General features: G+C 39.9%; 1 protein-coding gene and 1 non-coding gene across 14 annotated transcripts in view; both read right to left on the bottom strand.

The window, feature by feature from the left end:
* SP140 (SP140 nuclear body protein) overlaps positions 1-18650 on the bottom strand; it is a 93055-nt gene that overhangs the window by 1431 nt on the left and 72974 nt on the right. For all 13 annotated transcript variants that reach the window (XM_074314680.2, XM_074314682.2, XM_088794332.1 and 10 more), the window contains 8 exons: positions 13707-13811; positions 11553-11695; positions 10676-10723; positions 8181-8210; positions 2289-2404; positions 1475-1583; positions 1098-1175; positions 738-881 (listed from right to left, as the gene is read on the bottom strand). In XM_074314680.2, coding sequence (XP_074170781.2) covers positions 738-881; positions 1098-1175; positions 1475-1583; positions 2289-2404; positions 8181-8210; positions 10676-10723; positions 11553-11695; positions 13707-13811 — 773 coding nt within the window. The remainder of the gene's footprint in view (positions 1-737; positions 882-1097; positions 1176-1474; positions 1584-2288; positions 2405-8180; positions 8211-10675; positions 10724-11552; positions 11696-13706; positions 13812-18650) is intronic.
* On the bottom strand, positions 12198-12301 carry LOC141568121 (small nucleolar RNA U13). Its single transcript, XR_012491140.2, has one exon. It is a non-coding gene; the product is annotated as a small nucleolar RNA U13 (small nucleolar RNA).

The raw sequence follows: 18650 nt of genomic DNA, 5'->3' as shown, positions 1-18650 counted from the left end.
ATTTTAGGGAGAGTTAGAAAAGTAATCTATGTTTTTGGGAGCAATCAAATAGTACAGATGTGTAAGTGTAATCAGTGATCTTCCTTTCACACTGTCACTTCTATTCCCCTCTGGTGACCCCTGTTAACTATATGGTTCATTCACACGCAAAGGAATCTGCAGTTTGGGATTTCTGAGAAGTTTGAGTGAGTATAATTGGGGAGGGATGAGAAGCATAGTATGACTTTAGGACACAATTCTCTTTTCTTTAGGTTTGGAGCAGATGGGATACAACTGTTCTCAATGGGTGTCTGTTGCCTTTTCTGAGGAGATAACCTCTCAGGGACCTGGGGTTCTGGTTGCAGAGACACCTTCTGACTCATTGTTACTCTTCATGGTGAGCTTAAATCCTGAGTTTTTTAAAGAGTCATTCACTTAATCAAATGTACATTAAAATGGCTAACTGAAAAAACAGAATAATATTTATTTTACTCTCAAAAGTAACAGCATAAATTATGCTAAAACAGATGCATTGGGAATGATTCTTACTATATGATTGACAAACTATGTGTGATGCCTTTGATTCCAAATAAATATTAAGCTGATTAAAATAAAATAAAAAGTCACTCACGTCTATAAACTTTGCTTATACAGACTCATCATAGGATGAGGGAAACTAAAATTTCCCAGCATCAGGAAATGAGGGCAGAGGGACTCAGTGAAAAGAAAATGAAACGGAAGCAGGGAGAACCACTTGCCTTGTAAGATGCCTTGTGGTTCTGAAAGATGAGACGCATGTCCTGTACAAACCCCTTCACCTGGAGGTAACTCCGCTCCTTTAGCCTCTTGGCAATTTTGTCCAACCACATGGGTTCCTTTATGTTTTTAGAAGACTCTTTATCCTGATGAGAAAAAAAATGTATCAATGGGAGAATTACTGGCATAAATCAATGTCTGCCTGCTGTGGATTCCCATAAAATCTAGCAGAAATACAAGGTAAAGGTAACAGCTGCTCATCCACTTTCCCATGGGCTTCAGATAACAAATCCTACAGAGCCCATCTCAGGATCATGTAACATCATGGCGGTCTGTCACCAAGGTGTGTTGTCATTACTTACATAATAATAATACGGAATCTTCGCAAAAAATGAGCTTTCTGAATGGCTGTAGATTTTCAAGAGGAGGAATTCACATTTCTGCAAAACAAGGAGAGTATGAATGAAAAGCAGCTTGGAGAGAACAGCCATATGCAGGCCCAGGCAGAGGCATGAGCACACCAGTCTTAAAGAAGTTTCCCCAAACAGGTTTGGCTCTAGGAAACACTCATGTAATAACTGAGTCATTTTTTTTCTGCAAACAAGTTCTGGTGAGATTTCAGTGTGGTTGAAATATGGCTCAGAAGAGCAGGCTCCCTTTGGGGTTTCCGCCTCCCCTTTTGACTGACTTCTCACGTGTGAGCAGAAAGGACAAGGCCTGGGATTTGAATCTGACTCACCAACTGCTCTTTAGGTCCCATTTGCCTCTCCAGGACCTCAGATTCCCTGTGACACTCCTGATTTCCTGATGATGCCTCCATCCTGCAGAAGGTGCAACTCCACGGGCTCCTGGAAGGTTGGATATAAGTGAGCAAGGGCAAGGCACCTGGAAACAGCCACCATTCCTATGGCTGTCACTGTCCTCCTTTCAGAAATGGCCAGTAGGCATAGCCAGGAGAAGAAGAGGACACTTCCCAAGTCTCCAAGACCCCCACGTGGGGTCGAGCTAATGACCCATCCCCCACTGAGGGTAGCAGCTGGGAGTAGGTGGGTGGAGGGTGGTGTCAGATGAGTAGAGGGTTCTTCTTTCCACATCTGAGTTCCTGGGAGCACAAAGAGCCCTGGCCAGCCAGGCCTGAGTATTTGAAACTAGGCCTTAACCCCTGGGGCTCTGGGGCATTAGTCACCAGTTGATAATTTGGCAAAATGAGGGAACCAGGCCATGTTTCTGTCTTTTCTGAATAAGCACAGAACACAAACCAGTGGCATCGCCACCCTTGTGAACAGGAGTCCTTGCTGGAAAAGTTCTAGGAAAGGACAGTGGCAGCATGTAGGCAAAGGACGCAGCCACCAGCCTCAGACTCCCAGAGGAGAGAGAATGGTACCCTCCTGCTGCCAGTGTCTGTAAACAGCTCTCCGGATCACACTGCCGGAGCCCATACATATGGTCCTGCTCTTTCCACATCAGGACACAAGCAGGAACTCTGCAGGGGGAGTGTGCTTGGCAGGAAGAAGGATTCCTAATAAGGGAGGAGGGGACTGCATCTCACAAACCTCTCAGTTTCCACAGGTGGGAGGTGACAGTACTCATGAAAGGATCTCGAACATGTGTCACAGCAGAAGAGCGTTCCTCCATCCAAGCAGATCTCACATACGTCTGAATTTCCAGCCTAGAAGGTAAAACAATGTCCATATCCCCAGTGAGAACCTGAAGACCAGCACTATGGGAATCTAGAACTCACAGCCTTTTGCAAACCTGCCTGGACACTTACATGCTTCTCCCTGAGCTATTAAGGGACAGAATGGAGAAGAAATTTCCGAAAAAGAAATTGTGGTCTGCAGTGAAGTTCAGGAGGAGGGAATCTGTGTGTCAGACCAGAAAAGTTTTCCCTATAAAACCAGATATTCTAACAGAAAAACTAGCAACAAAACAAGAAGATGACTTCATAGGAATCTGAATAATTTTATTGTCTTACAGATAAAACCAAGTCCTGAAAAAGTCTGAAATGCATTGGCTTACACCACAGTGACTAAAACGACCCATGGGCAGTGGGGTATATTGAGAACTAAATAAGAATGAATACATTTCTTAGTATGAGAAGTAATAAAAGATGAGAAAACACTAACAATTATTTTAAATCTTTTTCTGGGCTTTTGGGTGAAAATACTCGTGTTGGATGAATTGGGATTCTGGTCATTTCTTCAGTTTTTAAAAACTGCCATATTGAGGAAGTGCTGGCCCCAAACAATGTCTTGCCAAGAGCTCTTATTCAGGGTTCTGGGGGCTCCTGACACACACCCCCTGTGGGGACAGAGTGCCCTGTCATGGAGGCATGGGGCCATTTTCCTTCTCCTCACTGCAGGACTCACAGATTATCATCATCATTCTTTAAAAGTGATGACTCCTCTCCCAGAGCAAGGAAATATCAAATGTAACCAATGTTTCAGAATCTCACATATATAATCTTTTTAACAGACTTCTCTCTCTGGTTATTTGCCCAGATGTGCATTGGAATCATCCAAGGAAAGTGTATACACCAGGATTCTGAATCCATTGTTCTAGGTGGGGCACAGGCACTGGTATTCTTCTCTAGGTCATAAAATGGGTAATTGTGTGTATCAGAATCATCTGGGGACTTTTAAACAATGCTCATGTCCAGGTCATAGCACATATTGATGACATCAGAATTTCCTCAAAATAAACAAAATAGAGTCTAAAAAACAATGAAAAAGAATAAAAACAAGAGCTGGTTCTTTCAGAAGATAAACAAAATTGATAAACTTGTAACCAGACTTATCAAGAGAAAAAGAGAAAAAGAGAGAGGCCCTAAATAAAATCAGAATGAAAGAGAAGTGACAACTTACACCGCAGGAATACAAAGGATTATAAGAAAGCATTACAATTATATGTCAACAAATTAGACAATCGGGAAGAAATGGACAAATTCTTAGAATCATACAATCTTCTAAGATTGTATAAATAAGAAATAAAAAATCTAAATAGACCAATCGCTACTAATGAAATTGAATCAATAATCAAAACACTCCCAACAAACAAAACTCCAGAACCTGATGGCTTCACAGGTGAATTTTACCAAACATTCAAATAAGAATTAATACCTATCCTTCTCAAACTACTCCAAAAAATTCAAGAGAAGGGAAGGTTCCCAAGCTCATTTCACAAGGCCACCATTACTCTGAATCCAAAACCAGACAAAGACATTACCAAACAGGAAAATTATAGGCCAATATCCCTAATGAACATAGGTGTAAAAATCCTCAACAAAATATTAGCAAACCAAATTTGTCAATGCATTAAAAAGATCATATATCATGATCAAGTGGGATTTATTCTTGCGATGCAAGATTGGTTCAATATCCACAAATCAATTGACATGATACACCACGTAAATAAAATGAAGGGTAAAAAATATATGATTATATCAACAGAAGCAGAAAAAGAATTTGAAAAAATCTAGCATCCATTTATGATAAAAACTCTCAGCAAAGACGGAGTAGAGGGAACATACTTCAACACAATAAAGATCACATATGACAAACCCACAGCTAACATCATACTCAATGGAGGAAAGCTAAAAGCATTTTTCTTAACATCAGGAACAAGACAAGGATGTCCACTTTCACCACTTTTATTCAATATAATACTGGAAGTCCTAGCCAAAGCAATTAGACAGGAAAAAGAAATAAAGGCATACAAATTGGAAAGGAGGAAGTAAAATTGTCATTATTTGCAGATGACATGATACTATATATAGAAAACCTCAAAGACTCCACCAAAAAAAACAACTATTAGAACTGATAAATGAATTTGGTAAAGTAGCAGCATACAAAATTAATATTTAGAAATCAGGAGCACTTTTATACACCAATAACAAACTATCAGAAGGAGAAATTAAGAAAACAATCTCATTTACAATTGCATCAAAAAAAAAAAAAAATAGGAATAAATTTAACCAAGGTGGAAGGACCTGTACTCAGAAAGTTATAATACATTGAGGAAGAAATTGAAGAAGACACAAACAAATGGAAGCATATACTGTGCTCATGGATAGGAAGAATTAACATTGTTAAAATGTCCATACTAGCCAAAGCAATCTATAGATTCAATGCAATCCCTATCAAAATACCAATGGCAACTAGAATAAATAATCCTAAAATGTATATGGAACCACAAAAGACCCCAAATAGCCACAGCAATCTTGAGAAAAAAGAACAAAGTTGGAGGAACCATGCTGCCTAATAGCAAACCATACTACAAGACTATAGTAATCAAAACCACATGGTACTGGCATAAAAACAGACACACAGATCAATGGAACAGAATAGAGAGCCCAGAAACAACCCCACACCTATATAGTCAATAAATTAATGACAAAGGAGGCCAGAATATACAATGGGGTAAAGACAGTTTACTTAACAAATGTTGTTGGGAAAAGTGGACACATACATACATACATACATACATACATACATACATACATACACAAAATGAAACCAAACTACCTTCTTACATCATATACAAGAATGAAATCAAAATAGATTAAAGATTTAAATGTAAGATCCAAAATCATGAAACTCCTTACATTGACAGTAAACTCTCTGATCTTGCTCTTAGAAATACTTTTTCTAATATATCTCCTTGGGCAAGGGAAACAAAAGAAAAATAAATGAGGCTATATCAAATTAAAAATTAAAAAAAAAACTAAAAATTTTTGCACAGCAAAGGAAACCATCAACAAAACAAAAAGACAACCTAGAAAATAGGAGAAGATATTCACCAATGATACATCCAATAAGGGGTTAACATCCAAAATTTATTTTTAAAAAACTCATACAACTCAAAACCCAAAAAACCAACAATCCAATTACAAAATGGGCAGAGGACCTGAATAGACATTTCTCCAAAGAGAACATACAGATGGCCAACAGATAATGAAAAGATGCTCAATATCAGTAATCATAAGAGAAATGCAAATTAAAACCACAACAAAATATCACTTCACACCTGTCAGAATGGCCATCATCAATAAATCAACAAACAACAAATGTTGGTGAGAATGTGGAGCAAAGGGAACCCTTATGCACTGTTGGTGGGATTGGAAATTGGTGCAGCCACTATGAAAAACAGTGTGGATGGTCCTCAAAAGATGAAAAATAGAACTACCATATGACCTAGCAATTCTACTTCTGGATATAACCACTTCTGTGTATATCCAAAAAAATCCAAAACAGTAGCTTGAAAAGATATATGCACCCCTATGCTCATTGCAGCATTATTTATAATAGCCAAGATATGGAAGCAACCTAAATGCCCATCAACAGATGATTGGATAAAGAAGCGGTACATATATATACAATGGAATATTACTCAGCCATAAAAACGAATGAAATCTTACCATTTGTAACAACCTAGATGAACCTGGAAAGGATTATACTAAATGAACTAAGTCAGACAGAGAAAGACAAATACCATGCCATCTCACTTATACGTGGAATCTAAACAACAAACAAAACAGACTCACAGATACGGAGAACATGTTGATGGTTGATGAATAGGAGGGGATTGGGGGGATGGGTGAAAAAGATGAAGAGATTAGTAAGTACAAAGTGGTAGTTATGAAATAGTCAAGGGGATGTAAAGTACAGCATAGAGAATACAGTCAATAATATTGTAATAACTATGCATAGTGCCAGGTGGGTACTAGACTAATCAAGGGCAAATCACTTTGTAAATTATATAAATGTCTAACCACTATGCTGTACACCTGAAACTAAAATAATATTGAATGTTAAGAAGGAAAAGAATTTTCTCTAGGGTGGGATCCAGGCAACGCTATTTTTCAAAGGTTTTCAGATGATTCCAGGGTGCAGCATGAGTTGAGCTTTAACCTGAGCAGAGTCTGCTTATTAAGGCAGAAGTATTATAAGTCAATGTTGAATTGGCCTGTAATATCTATCACAGGAAAAATATTAATAGGGGTGAGGGTACTCTTGCTGGAACAGCTGCCCTCTCCTTTGGCTGTGAGCTGAGACCTGGCCTTCTGTGTTTACATCCATCACAAACAAGCCACACAAACACTGGACTGCAGGCTGTTTAGATGATTGAAGACACCCTCAGTTGGCTGAGGGTCAGAATCAGTGTGGATAAGATCTAAATCTTGAGATTGCTTTGGAGGTACAGTGGATGTAAAAACTATTTCACTACCCCTCCTCTGCTGGATGTCATGTATGAATATGATACACTGCATGAGAGTCTATGAGTGCTGCCCCCTGGAGTTGTGCAAAGGTGACTGCTTAAAATGTCCATCTTGTTGCTAGATCCAGCCTTCAAATAATATTTTCATTTTTTTCTCTAGTATTTATTTGGTCTTGTGAGTGGTGTTGGGAGAGGAGGTCAGTGTGTATGAAGTGTGTTTGGACATTATGCCAAATATAAGAAAATGTGAAGGAATAATTCAGAATACAAAAGTGTTATGGGATTGCAAATATGAATTGTAAAACAGTCTAGTATGCGATTACGAGTGGAAATAAACTTTGTGCCTTAATCACAGTTTCTCTGTGGTCTCTCACTTCTCAGATACCTTTTTTATATGTTTTACAGTAGAGTATTTTAGAAAGTATTTTACATAATTTGTATCAAAATTAAAATGTTGAATTTCAAAAAAAATGTCTATCTTGTTGCAATGAATGGAATCAAAGTATGATTCAGCTTACAGAGTGCAGTCATCTATAATTTCAGCAGTCCTTAAAGCAGGCAGCCATTTGGTATCAGTCTGAGTAAAAATGCCTGTGATTTGCTAAGTGATGACGATTTCAGTCCTAACCAGCTCAGTGCCCTAAATGGCCCCCCCGAGATTGGATGCAGGGCCTCTGGTAAAGGACCCACTTGCCCTGAGTACATTTCTCTGTAGGAGTGATGGCAGCCGACATCCTGGACTCACCAGCTTAGCCTGGCCTGTTCCTTCCAGCTGATGAATGAAACCATCTTAGCTCTGCCTGCACCTTGGAGTGAATGTTTGGGCTTTTCCTTTCCTTCTCTGCTGCCTCATTTAAAATGCGACTATCCTCTCAGGTTTGCTCCTTACTCCTAATCTGCAGGGCAGCCCTGCCCGTTACCACCGCAAGTCCTAGCTCTAGAGACCTCAGGGGTGTAGAGCTCTGCTTCCCACACTAATGAGGAAATGGGAAGGAAATTGGTTCTTTCCACTGAACCAATGGAAAGAATGCTTTCATGCCAAAACCCAACCCCAGAACCATCTACCTGGCATGGGTGATGCGTGTGCCATTCCTTGTTCATCACACGCAGGGACATGCTCCAACTGAGCGTGAGCATGCTTCAGGGAAATGAGACGACACAGATACAGATAATGTACCAAGGGGAAAGGCCAGCATTATTCTGGGGTGTGAGGTGCGAGTTATACTTACACAAGGGTCAGGAGACTCCAGTATTCTCCGCTGAGAAGAGAAAAAGACTGAGTAACAATACTGAATGTGATGTTTGCATCTATCATTCATTTAAACAGCCATCTTTTGAGGAAGTCAAACCACAGTCTGTCCCCTATTTCATGGACCTATATATCTAGGAGAAAAGTGCCAAAGTACCACTGTTTGGCCCAATGTAGTTACATTCCCTCGCTCTCAGACCCAAGGTGGGCTTTTGTGAAGCTATGGAGGGAGTCTAGCCCTGGTTACCGCAGATGGAGTTGGAGAAACAATGCTGGTTCTCCTATCAAGGGGCCCTCAGGCATTCTTCTTTATATTAGGAAGTGTCATCCCACCGGAGGAGTTACAATGAGAGTATCAAGCTGAGGATTCATCACCAACAGCCCCCATCGAGTCCAGAATCCAGGAATCCATACAAGTGTCCCAGAGAAGAACTCGACCAGCTTCTGCAGCTCTTCTAGGGCACAGCCTTAAAGATAAAATGTGTCAAGGATCCCAGCACTGCAGCAATTCTTCCAGAAGTTCACTCTTCTTTCCATTTGAATCCCAAGAGGTCAGCTAGATGACTTCTCAGAGGTAACTGACGACTACCCACTAGACTTACATTGCTTATGCATATTCAGTAGAATGACGTGGCGACTTTTCCTTCTGGAAATAAACAGCCTCAGCTTTTATCTCCAGTCCAGGCTGAGAGGGCATAGATAAGTGTGATCCATTGGACAATGACCTGAGAGGTGGCCATGTCACTGCCTACCTCTTTGTATAGCTGAGAATTCCCCGAGCCATACACATTAGTTATTCTTCTCTATTAGACAATGAAGTTGAAACAATTCTTGAGGTCAAGGATATTGTTTCAATCTTCTTTAATGGCCATTGGGCATTTAGAATGCACTTGATAATTATATATTGAACAAGTGAATAAATGAGTATTCTTTCACTTAGGAAAAGACATTACTTGTTATCTCTTAGACAAATGTTAGCAAACAATAAATGATTGTTCTGAAGGAGTATAGTATTTTATAACACAGCAGCTGTCACCAGAAGATATTTTAGTGGCCCTCATCAGGAGCCAGGAATTTGTCATGTGGTGCTGAGAGTCAAACTGAAGTTTCCAGAAGTCAAGGGGCTCCATCAGCAAGAGAGGTTCTGAGACACAGAAGACCCCCAGAGGTAGTAATGGGTCTTGGGTTCTGACACTTTGGGGAGATTCTGTTCTTGATCCAGGAGACCCAAAATATAGAGGCAACTATAGCTTAGAAAAATGTTGGACCCACAAATGAGGTTAGATCCTGGTGATATGAAGTTGCCAGATCACTTGGGTGGGCTAACTGAGTAACTCTTGAACCTGGGGAATGGTACCGATGCTGATGTTTAACACATTCACTAAATAGGTCTAATAAAAGTTTCTCTTTCGAAAATTCAGTGGATGAAATGTTCCGGTACTAATAGTTCAAACCATCCAGAACATCAGACAACATAAACGCCTGGATCTCACATTCCTAATGGAAGATAAAGTCCCTGTGGCCAGCTATGCGTGAACTATCTAAGGAGTCTGGGTATGTCTTGAATGACCACTGCTCCCTGAACTACATAAGAATAGCATTTCTCACCTTCCTCTCCGTCTCAAGTTCTCACCCATACCCAATCTTGGAAAAGCCATCACCTTGTCCTGAATCTACACTGCATTTTCTGTATTTGTTTGTTGGCTCCATAGCCTTCTTCCATAGAGGGAGAAATCACTTTCACTGATAGAAATGAGGGCTAAACAGCCCCTCTGCTGGAGCTGAAAGGATGGCATCAAAGTAAACGATTTTCCAGGTCAGGCCCTCCTATTTATATATCGATGTTCCAAAAGCTTCCTCCCCAACAGCACCACCCCCATGAAGGGAAAAAGAATTCTGTGTGTCTCTGTGTATGTTTTATTGGGAGGTGGAAGAGGATGTAAAGGATTATAAAGGGAATATGCTTTTTGTTGCATATCTCACGAAATAGTATATGGTTTCATATATGTCCCAATATAGACTGTCTACTAGAACAGGGTCATCTGGATAATGGTGAGCAAACTTTTGGGCTATCAGATTTCAATACAATTAGAAAATAATAACCTTGATGAAAAAACTCTGGGTTTGAGTTGAAGATGATCCTGTGACTCTATTATGAAATGTCTATGTATTCCATACTCGTGTTTGCCTTTATAACTTTGACATCTTTACAACATCTGCATCAATAGCTACAATTCATCTATGAGATGTATTATGGTGGCTCCTTATTATCTCCATCTCAAATAGTTTACTAGTCAAAGATGGCTTTGCGTACAACATAATGCTCAAAGTAGCAACTCTGAAGGCACATGCAAAAAAAAAAAAAAAGGAGGATGCTTAATTATAATTATCCAATTGAGAAACCATAAAATAACACCCTGTACATGTAAAATCAGTTATGTCATGAGAACTTGTAGAAAGTTATATAACAATTACCTTTTTTCTCCTACCATATACTCTTGAAGGATTACGTAGAAATCCTTTCTGAAAAATAAAAAGACCCAAATATATGTTTAGCCTGTTTCTGTTTTGTAAGGGTGTCAGACACTCTGGACAATCTTGGGCATACAAAGATGGACAAACCCTGGAGGGAGAGGGGTCTAGAGAGAAAAGGAGAAAGCATGGAAGAAGTATAAAACAATGTGCAAACAGCCTTAATAGTGGGGTCAGGGGGCCCAAGTAAGGGATGTCCAAGGCCAGGTCACTCCGGAAATATACAGAGAGGGGTGACATCTGAGCTGAGCGTTGTACATTGAGTATAAGTTTGTTGGGCTGAAAGACATGTCAAGTCACACTTCAGGAGACCTCACTGGTTCTGCATTATCCATGTTACGAGTTTAAATTTCTTAGCCTGGCATTAAATCCCTCTACAAATCACCCCAATTAATAGATTATGCCATATCTCACACAATCTGTCTACCTCAACCCACGGAGCTACGTTAGTCTGGTTTTGGTTTTCATGCCATTCTTTCTCTGGAGTGTCTTCTTCCCACTTGTTAGACTGTAGACTGTCTTCTTTCTTTCAGTGCGTAAAGTTGTCTGCAAGCCCTCCCTCCGGCTTCCCCACCCCCCAGTCAGAATGACCTTTCCCTCCTCCAAGCTCCTGCATCTATCCTGACGGAACCCCCTTGACAACACTGAGATGCTGCCTTGTAGTGAGGTGTGAGTGTGGGGTCCCAGTCCCCAGTGAGAGGGTAAACTCAGGGGCCTCAGGGCTTTAGCTAGAACTCAACAAGTATTTAGTGAGCAAATAGTGACCTTATCTTAGGGGCAAAAAGAAAGTCACATCTCCCGCCCCCCGCCACTGGAATACCTCTATCAGCCATTTTAGGGGCCTCCCACCACAGCGCACACTCAGCTTCCAGTTCTTTGCTCTTGCGTGGCCTCCTTCGACTTCAAATTCCCTGGGGGTGAACCAATTTCCATCCTCACTCTGTATACACTTCTCGCTGGAGCCTGTAAGATGGGGTAAGTTGATCCTGAAACCTCTATCCTCAAAACTCGGACAGTGGCCTCCCACCACACTGGATCTGGAGCCACCCAATGTGGGATCAAGATGAATAGCGGCAGAGTCCAGCCTCCCCTTTCAGACTTAGAATCCCCAAACCCAACCTGTAAGTCCCCTCCAAGGAGATTTCTGCTTTGTGTGCACATTTTTTCTATCTTTGTGCAACAAAAAAGTGATTATTACCATCAAATTCAACCTTATAAGCATATTGCAAAATCATCTTCAAAGGATGAGCAAATGATTCTGAAGGATGAGAGAATTTCAGTTTGCTGAGAAAAGAGAACAGTCCAGACTCTTTGATGGCCCTGGGGCAATGTGGAGGCAGAGCTTCAGTTGGACTGAGATCCCAGGTGGGGGCCCTGCAGCTCAGAATGGCACCATGGCAACGTCTGTGCCATCTATTACAACATTAGTCTAGTTTAATGACATTATTTGTTTTCTCTCTTTTCATGTTGGACAGGTAATGTGCCAATGTCATAAGAAGGTTGGAGGGAATCACATCTCACACAAGAGCATGAACACCCAATCATCATGCTTCTGAACTGCAAAAGGATCATTGATGACATTATTGAGCAGAGATTTTTCCATCCTTGAATTCATGGAAAGCCAATATTAAAAATAATTGTGAAATGTTATTCAGTGGAAATTTTAAGTTATGTATAAAAGATAATCACATGCTAGATATTATTACTAGTCATTAGAAATGCAACTCAAAACCATAATGAGATATCACTTCACACCTATTTAGAATGGCCACAATTAAAAACATCAGACAATAAATGTTGGCAAGGAGATTGAAATTGAAGTCTTCATACATTGCTGGTGGGAATATAAAATAGTGCAGCCACTGTGGAAAATATTTTGATGTTTCTCAATAAGCTAAACATAAAATTACCGCATATACGAACAATTTCACTCCTGGGTATATACCCAAAAGAATTGAAAACGTGTTCTCGCAAAAACTTGTATACAAATGTCCAAAAAAGCATTACTCATAATCCCAAAGAGTAGAAATAACACAAACTGATGAATGGATAAATAAATATGGTATATCCATACCACAGAGTATTATATTATTTGACAATAAAAAGAAATGAGGTACTAATACATGCTCTTACATGGCTGCACCTTGAAAACATCATGCTAAGTGAAAGAACCAATCACAAAAGGGCACATATGATTTCATGTATATATAACACCTAGAACAGACCAATTTGCAGAGCAGAAATAGATTAGCGATTGTTTAGGGATGGGTAGCGAGTGAGGTGTGAATGGGCATTGACTGCTAATGAGCATGGGGTTGCCTTTATTGGGGAACAAAAATGTTCGAAAATTAGACCGCGAATTCTAAAAGTCACAATCCTGTGAATATAAAAATAAAACTCAATATTTAATCGTAGACTCTAAGTGGTGGATTGTATAATATGTGAATTATACCCCAGTAAAGGAATTTAAATTTTATGCATCAATTAATTAAATTAATTCCTTACAGCTACACCATGAGGAAAATTTTTATTCTCTCTTTTTTAGATGGTAAATCTCAGGCTCAAAAGGTTCCCTTCTCACACAGAGGAATTGGTCATTCTTGGCATAGCTGAGGCTGACACTGAGGTTCTCTGATTCTAAATTCTGTGATCTTGTCACTGCACCAAGCACCCTGCCTGGTGACTACCCAGAAGAGAGAAAGGATATGAAGATGGAGGCTAAGGGCCTCTCCCCTTTTATTTTTGATTCACTTCTCTTTGGTTCTTTGGGCATTTCCATGGACACTTCCATATGGTAGTCAGCACCTAATGTATATGATTTCTTAATGTGTGAAAATATCATCTTAGGGATTCCTTCCTCCTTCTCTCAAGCCAAAATGCAGCCCCAATTCCTTGAATGATGTGTAATTCACATGGGTAATTCCATTTCTTCTTGTAATTCCTTAAGCGTTGCCAATTAGACCATGAAGCTCACCTTGTTTCAATTTCTTCTTATATAACATCCCCTTGACCTCACCACAGGTCACAGGAAGTATTCGAGAGCGAAAATTCACATTCACTTCTCTGTGCTTTCTTGACCCTGAAAGAGAAGATTTCTTCATTCTGTCTTATTTTGCAATTGCACATGTACCCCACTTCCCATGTTGAGGTTGTTCCTATAAAGATATGGGATACTTAAGAAACTTTATTCTACAAATCTCTAGAGCCAAATTCTTCCAAGTGGTAGTTTTTACACATACCTGAGTGTCTACCTCTACCCTCAAATTTCACACAAAACAGAATGCTTTGGCAGAAAAGTCAGTCTTCAATGAAACTTTCTTAACTCCCAATCCAGTCAGCCCCACTGATTCTTACAAGACAATGAAACATACAGCTGCCATCATGTTCTGAAGGGCGTTCGCCACCTATACTATTTTGCTGCAGTTGCGTGGCTGCAGCAAAGTTAGCTGCAAAGTCCGCTGGAGACAAATTACAGACTGCACTTGTATCTCCCTATTTGAGCTCTGACTGAGTGAAAAGAGAGAGGGTAATGATGGGGTAACCTAACAGAGATGGTATCTGCCTGCTGTTTGTGTTCTCTGCTTTGCTTTATTTCTCCCTCACATCAGCTTTCTCCATCAAATCAGCTGTAAAAGGATCTCAGAAAACTAGAATGTCTGCAAATTGCTTGGAGGAAGGGCAGCTGGAGATCTTATTCCACAGACGTAAAAGTGAAGGATCTTCAAATGAACTAACTCTATGAGGATGTGTAACTGAGGCTGTCCTTCCAGTAGGCATTTTAGAGCCCTGATGGAAAGAGTGGAGCTGTCTGTCGTGCTGATGTCAGTTTTGGGATAGGTAGCCTTTTAGAACTGGTGTGGAGTGAGAAGCATGTTTGGTCTAACTCACTCTCTTGCTTTACAGATGAGAAAACTGAGGCAAAAGTGGTTAAGTGACTGACCCAAGCCCACACATTCTAAAGAGAGATAGATACAGACTTCTGACCACCACTCTGGACCACTTGTGGTATGCAAACTGTGACTCTACGTGTAGCAAGAGAAGAGTCATCTAGATAATTTTTGGCTTATGTATACCTTTTATATGGCAACAGACTATTTCCAGTTTGAAAGTTATCAGTTCAGTGGTGACTGCATCATTGCAATGGCCCCTGGATCCCTGGGGTCTGGTTTAGATCTGTCACCAAGCTACTGGTTTGTGGAATTATCTTCTTTCTGTCCCTGACACATTTTGAAAATGGACCAAATTGTATATATTTCTGAACAGTTAGTAAAGCTACACAAAACAATTAGGTATATGGGTCTATTACTAAAAACACAGACTAGGGCACAGGAAATTAGTTGTTTAGTTATTGAAAGTATATCCCCCCCCCTTTTTTTCATTGCCTCTGACTGGACTGTCTTTTTTTGGGCTCTGTCACTATGAGTTAAGTGGATTCTAGATCTACCTCTTTTTCCCTGAAAAAATAGAAAAATATAATCACAGTCACAGACATGCAATTACATTGCATATATTAGTGCTTTTCAAAATTTCCATTTACATGTAACTTCCCCAAAGCCTGTCTAACGCATAAAGAAAAACATATAATCCCTACTCTTTAAACTACCAAGAATTAAATGGCTAATCTTAAGCTTATGTTCTATTTTATTTTTCATAACCCCACATTAGTAAAACAAACAAACGATTGAAATCAGCTTTTCACTTATACTTAAAGCAGCCATATATTAAGTTCTCCATAGATGCCAATTGTATAATACATCTATTAATTTACTTAGTCTTTCCAACAAATATATGAGATTAAGATGATGATTACTCTCGTTACAGAAACTAAAATATTCAGAAAACATTTGAGACAAAAACTACAAAATTAAGTGAAGATATTTCAGGGAATTTTTTTGGTGGAGAGACAGAAAAAAATAGAAGTTCTATGCATTAAGGAAAACCCTATATTGGGCTTACAGGTGAGACACAGATGATACACATCACCTTGAATAAACTTATTTGTAAATTTGTGCAGAAAGTGATGTAAAAGTGAAGTAAATGTGACCAAGGGCTTTGTCCACCTTGGTTTGGACAAAGATATTATAATCTAAGGCAGAAGACTAAGCAGAGTAATGGGTAGAATTGAGTCCTCCAAAACCTTAGTTTCAAATAGTAACTAAGGATTGACTTGGTACATGTGGCAACAGAAAATGTGCCTCTATTTGTAAGTCAATTGGCTATAAATGTGCATCTCAATGTTTGCTGTCGTTCAGATGTGTTTTATGTAACAAATTCATTTCCTCCTTTCTGTGTTCAATGTCCACTGTCCAATGACTACCATCTGGTGATGCTGGGTGAGGTGATGTAGAATGCAAGAAGAAATATTTTCTGGACTATTCAGTCCTAAGTGCAGTAAACACTAAGCATATTATGAGCCTATTAGACCAGCAAAGTAAAAAGGACAGTTCCTTCAATCAAACCTCAAATGGACCGATTGCTTGGTAAAAAAAAAAAAAAAATCCCACTTTCTGGTGTTTGTTGTTGTTGTTGTTGTTGTTTCCACTTTCTGGTCTTCAGGCTAACACTTACTGAGGGGGGTTTTGTCTCTTCAAAATCAAAATAGCCCCATGGGAAAAATATTAATAATTAGACCTTGTAACAAGATCAAACACATTAGCCTTGCAAGCTGTTGCCTTATTATTATTTAACCAAGATAATAGCAGCTCAAACAAGAGGTCTACAGAGATTGGTAAACTTGTGTAAGAAAGTAGAAGACTTGGATATTAACAGCCATGGGTGAAGAAGGACTATTAAATTGGTGGAAATACAGTTCTCGAAGAAGCAGATTAATGTGTTTGCTGCCTTTCACTTCCTCTTTCTGAAAGGTGGAGTCACAAGGCAATGGAAGGTCATCCACCCAGGGGATTTCCTCGCCTCGTCTTTCACCCAAGATATCAAAGTGATGAGGGACTCTGGAATGCCAGGCCGTGTCTGGCTTTCTCTCATTTCTCCCTCTTGCTCTGAAAGTCCATGCTCACATCCCAAGAAGAAGAGACCCAGACAGCTTGTTCTCTTATATCCCAGTCAGGCTTGACACTAAACTTTAATCACAACCTTGGACATCCAACAAATAGAGTTCTTTCTTGTTCTCTGTCTCTCTCTGGTTATACCTTTCCTGAGACTAGTGGATATGTTGAATTAACTTTCCCCAAACCTGTTAGACCTAATATTTTTAGGGAGAAAAAGGAAATACATTAAAGTCCACTCTAGCCTATAGAGCTTTTGGGATAAGAACATTTGGAGCTTAAAACCAGTTCATTCATAACATAGCATTATTGTGCTTTACTCTCAAAATACAGTGACGAGGCAAGGCAGGATTTACTTATTTTTGTGTGCCCAGTTGTAACACCCATTTAATAACACTGAAACCCCATCACAAGCCCTAATAAATACTATGGCAGTCAATAACATTGAAGGCTATTTTTAAAAACTTGTTACACTTGGTATTCATTAACCTTGGTATTACAGAATTTTAAATTCCTTCCTGTTTTTTCAAAATTTTAACAGAAGTCTCAACAGTTGGGAACCAGTCATTAAGTCCCATAAAAGGGTGACTAACACCCCAGTCTGTTCAGGACTAAGGGGCACAGGATTTTCAGTGGCAAAACTGGAAAAATCTCAGGGACATCAGGTTCGATTGGTCAGCCACCATCCTTAGACAGTGCACCAAACCACCTATGAGGTGACCATACAAAGTATTGGTGGCACTGGTGATGTTGGCTCTAGGTCTTCAGTGGCATCCAGGCAGTAGAAAAAAGATTTCTTGATTTCTTTCAAAAGAAACCAAGCTGTGGTTCCTGAGCCTGCCTCCCTGCTCACTGCGGAGCTGATGAAAGTATCTCATGGAAGAAAGAGCTAGTGATTGTGCACCGTCCATATCCAATGTCATCTCACAGCTGTGCCCATCAGGTAAGATACTTCTGTACTTGTATCTCTCCTCTCCCTTCCACGCCCCTCCCCCCCACCCCATCCTGGACGGGCCCAAACCAGCAGCCCTTGAGTCGGGCTAGAGCCAAGAGAGAATGAGAAAGAAACCTGACCTTTCCACCTTCTAACTGAAGGTGGCCCAGATCAAGGCTTGCTGAGGCTGAAAGAGGGGAGGTGCTTTGAATCAAAGAAAATATTGAAGTTTTAATAATAGTAGTTAAAAGGACTCTCAACTACTGGACATGGGAATAGAAAAGCTACCACACTTACCCAGGAAGGAAAAACTCATCTAGAGGGTAAATTTAAAAGGGCAGTGAGAGAATACACTTGCTCTCTCTTTAAAATTACCAAGTCCAGCCATTTTAATGAACCAATGATGGAAGGCAAAGGAATTTCCATGAAAAGTGGATAAAACTCAGAGGAGAAAATTTTAGGTCTTGGGCACATATCAACTGTAATATGAATGCAAACAACTGACAATCCTGGCTCCACACAGGTTGGCTTTCTCGATTTCACAGCTCTCAAAATGACAGGTAAATGACTAGTAAAAAAATTAAGTAGTCTTGTGTTTCTCAAAACCTTAGCAAAATTTGTATTGACCCACAGGGCAAAGTAGAAACAACACACACTTTACTTATCCCTAATCTTGGTTTTTCAGATGCATATTCAACCACCTTTCAGTGGAGACCAAATACCAGCAGCTTGACAGCTGTCTAGGGATAGGCAGGGAAAATAGAGTTGGGAAAACAGCAACTGACGTGTGAGACCAAACCAAGTGAGAGAACACTGGATTCAATTCTGAACACCTTCACTGTACACTCAGACAAGAACGTAAGGTAATAATAAGGGACCCCAAGCAGGTATCCGGAGCATTCTCTACTTTCAGGAGGGACAACTTTTAAGTTACATGCAATATTTCACTGGACTTTGGAGAGAATTTATCTACTGACAC

Source organism: Rhinolophus sinicus, chromosome 17 (genome assembly GCF_057876585.1).
Source record: "Rhinolophus sinicus isolate RSI-liver-muscle chromosome 17, RSI-T2T, whole genome shotgun sequence".
Lineage (NCBI taxonomy): Eukaryota > Metazoa > Chordata > Mammalia > Chiroptera > Rhinolophidae > Rhinolophus > Rhinolophus sinicus.
Note: the sequence above shows the minus strand (reverse complement) of the source record. Positions and strands in the feature narration are given on the sequence as shown.